General features: G+C 33.3%; 1 protein-coding gene across 1 annotated transcript; it reads right to left on the reverse strand.

Moving 5' to 3' along the window:
- Positions 1 to 336: 336 nt before the first annotated feature.
- Positions 337 to 2,278, reverse strand: LOC108339947 (DNA polymerase II subunit B4). The gene is made up of 3 exons (XM_017577173.2): positions 2,023 to 2,278; positions 1,651 to 1,769; positions 337 to 651 (listed from the first exon to the last, which is right to left on the reverse strand). Exons 1-3 carry the CDS (start codon positions 2,274 to 2,276, stop codon positions 470 to 472), a joined length of 555 nt encoding a protein of 184 aa, XP_017432662.2. The 5' UTR covers positions 2,277 to 2,278; the 3' UTR covers positions 337 to 469.
- Positions 2,279 to 3,395: the final 1,117 nt, after the last annotated feature.

Raw genomic sequence — 3,395 nt, forward strand, 5'->3', positions numbered from 1 at the left:
CTTAGTCTGCACCCATAATACCTATAAATAGAAGATAGTACAAATATATACACTTAAACTATCTGATTTAAACTTTCACTAACTTTGATCCAAAACAAATATTATTGATTAAAATTTATTAAAGATCACAATTATACATCTTGTCTTTTTCAAAGATTCACATTTATGATTTAAGTTTCCAAAACATTGTAAATAATGATAAAATGTAAGCTTTTTTGAGATCATCCTGCAATTTTGTGCAGTTTCCTCTGTTCAACTTCTTTGTTACACCGTAACTCATAAATATTTAGTATCCTTTCTTGCCAAAAGTGTTCCTGTCATCAAGTGAGGTGCGTGTTTTTACTGAATCAAAAAGCTATATTAATAATACCGATTAAGTAGCATCCAACTGATAAGGGGTCATGCACATTATCAACATACAAACTTTAGAGCATAATGCAGTTGCCTTCATCCCACTAAATAATTGGTCTTATTCATCGTCCTCCTCGCCCTCACCTTTATCAGAACCCTCCGCTCTATCAGGTGACTCATCGTTAATGGAAGCCTCACCTTTGTCAGATGACTCAGCTTCCAATTTTCTTTTCTTTCTCTGCTCATCTTCTTTTCCTCTTGACACTGCCGCTTTCTTTTCAACATTCTTCTTCCTAAACTCTGCTAACAACGAAGAAAAAGTATTAGGCTACAAATACAAAGGCACATAAAATTACCTCTTCCAAAACTAACTGTCTGTCAAGTGCAATCACTAGTAAAATCAATACAAATATAAAAATACATATATCAGGTATTTCCAATATGAAAAATAAATGACATAATCTTATTAGAAATTACTAATGCAAAACATTACAAAGTATTGTCTTGTATGTTTCAAATGTACAATCCCTCATCTAGTCTCCCGCTGTATATATGTACTTATTTATGAATAAAATAACAGATCCTCCTAATATTTTTGAACCAGAAATTTTCCACTATACTTCATATCAATAATAGCTTTTGGTTTGACATTATGAGTCCTGGACCCACGTTTCAAATGTGATAAAAAAATTAAAACTATTTAGAGGAGCTTCAATTTGAAAGTGAATCATGTATCCACAGTTAACTAGACAATACACGACCAAACATGCACTAAAAGTAACTAATCCTCAGGCTCCACTTCATATCTTCGAACCTAGTACTTTCCAGTAGACTACCCAATCGTGCTTTTAGGACAATTGCAAAGAACAAACTAGTTAACAAGCCAGGATTATATGTTGAAGCTGATAAAATGAAAAATACTTAATTTCAATAAAGGAGTCAAACAAATTACAATAAGAAGAATGTCAAAGTTGGACATATAATTTAGATTAAGTGATATATCTCTCATATGGCTCATCTCTCCCCATAGAGAGAGAACATATCAAGTGAGAGGATTTTCTTTATGAGTGACTGAAAGAAGCGAATATTAGCCATGATTTTAAGTGGTCATACTATCTTCATACAACTTTTGGTCCAATTTGCTCCTCTCAGTATCTCGTCATGTCACAATGTTCTGACTTTTAAAACAAAGTAATTTCACAAGAATTTGACAAGTTCCAAAAAAAGAATCACAGCTAGTAGAATCTGATCTTTGGTGTTAACAAACCAAAACATTTTAAGAGACTAATAGTAATCTACCTTCAAGGGAAGCTTTTAGAGGGCGAACAAACTCAGAGAACTCGGTTTCTTCAAGAGCTTTGAAAACATCTTCAGCACTGACAATCTGCCTCTTTGACTCCTTACATATGTCATTAGCCCTAAACCACACTCATCACATCAGCTAAGGTCACACACATTCATACCATATCATTCCATAAAAATTTCGATCACTGTTATGCTTTTTCTATCTTTTTTTTTTCTTCTTTTTTACTTTCTTCCACTGTTCAAATAATCTATTTATCAATTATCTAATTCGAATCCTAGGTTTTCTAAGTAGGGGAGAAGGGATTCAAACATCAAAATTGAGAATTTTTAGTGAAATTAATTAAGGGGAAGGGTTCGAGGGCTTACGTGGCGGAAAGGTAGTGGATGAAGATCCTACCGCTTTCTGAGAATGCGAGAAGACCATCTTTGCTGACAGAAATTTCTCCTTCTTCAGAGCATCGGGACAGTTTATCCTTCACAACACGGCGCACGATAGACCGGGGCAGCTCCTCCGCCTCAGCCATTCTGTTCTTCGAATAGGAATTGGGAACTGGGATGAATTTAGGGTTAGGGTAATCTAGTTCACCTCTTTTCCCGCCATTTTCAATTTCTTTTCCCATGCAATACGCGGCATGGTGATAAATTGTAATTATTAAAATTAAAATTTATATTTAATGCACACAAATAAGATAAAATATCAGAAAATCTATATTTGTAGATGAATATAAAATAAAACAATAATTAAAAGTTTTGAGGAAAGATATCTATGTATCATAAATAAGTTTAGAAGAACAAATATATATCTACTTATAGACAAACAAAATTTCTTGTGTTTATATTTATAATTATATTTTTTTTCTTTTATTGAAATTGAAAAGAAAAGAACATAAATTTTTTATAAGTTATTTGAATCAAACATGTCGGTAAGTTAAAACATAAATAATGTTAAAAATTATAGATATTAAATGTAAAAAAAATACATATATATAAACATTTTTCTAGAAATTTAGAACAAAATTTTACCGTTTATTAAGTAATTTGAAGAAAAAAATATATTGAACAGTGAAAATAAGATTGAACCAAACTTATTTAAGGGAAAATGTAAATAAAATTTTGCAATATATCACAAGTTTAAATCTGAGCCATGTGAATGCTCCATTAATGTGGAGAGAGAAAGAGAAAGATTATTGAATATAGTGTGGAAGTGTAGGATATTTTTGGAATAAAAAAAATAATGGGGAGGTGTAGAGTATTTTTGGAATAAAAGAAAATAGTGGAGAGGTGCAGGAGCACTTGGGGTGGTGGAGGGAGCAACACCCTTTGTAAAATGACTAGCCCAAAAACGGTACTTATTAGAAAAATTAGGTGGGTTGGTGAGCTAACTTGGCTCACCATGAGTTCAATTCGGGTGAATCAGGTTCTTAGTGAGCCAGACTCAAAATTGACCCGTATCGAAAGTTTAAATTTTTTTCAACCCAACCCAACCCGAATTCATGATGGACCGGGTTGGCTCGTGAGTTCCAACTCATTTTGATAGCACTAGTTTTCATGAAGGAAAAATGATTCAATGGATTCTGTTGGTGTGGCATTGTGAACGAATATGATCTGTGGTGGTTGTCATTGTGAATGGGTGACGGTAGTGGCATAACCAACAGTGGTGTCACGGTGACTAACAGCGTGGAGGAGGTCATGGTGGTTGCCTAGGGTTTTTGGGAATGTTAGGAAGAAAATGAGATGAC

This window comes from Vigna angularis, chromosome 5 (genome assembly GCF_016808095.1).
Source record: "Vigna angularis cultivar LongXiaoDou No.4 chromosome 5, ASM1680809v1, whole genome shotgun sequence".
In the NCBI taxonomy this organism is placed as follows: domain Eukaryota; kingdom Viridiplantae; phylum Streptophyta; class Magnoliopsida; order Fabales; family Fabaceae; genus Vigna; species Vigna angularis.

Coding starts and splice junctions, on each gene's coding strand:
- LOC108339947 (XM_017577173.2), bottom strand. CDS start 2,276: ATGGGAAAAGAAATTGAAAATGGCGGGAAAAGAGGTGAACTAGATTAC. Junction 1,770..2,022: donor ATCCACTACCTTTCCGCCAC/GTAAGCCCTCGA, acceptor AGTGTGGTTTAG/GGCTAATGACATATGTAAGG. Junction 652..1,650: donor TCTAAAAGCTTCCCTTGAAG/GTAGATTACTAT, acceptor CGTTGTTAGCAG/AGTTTAGGAAGAAGAATGTT.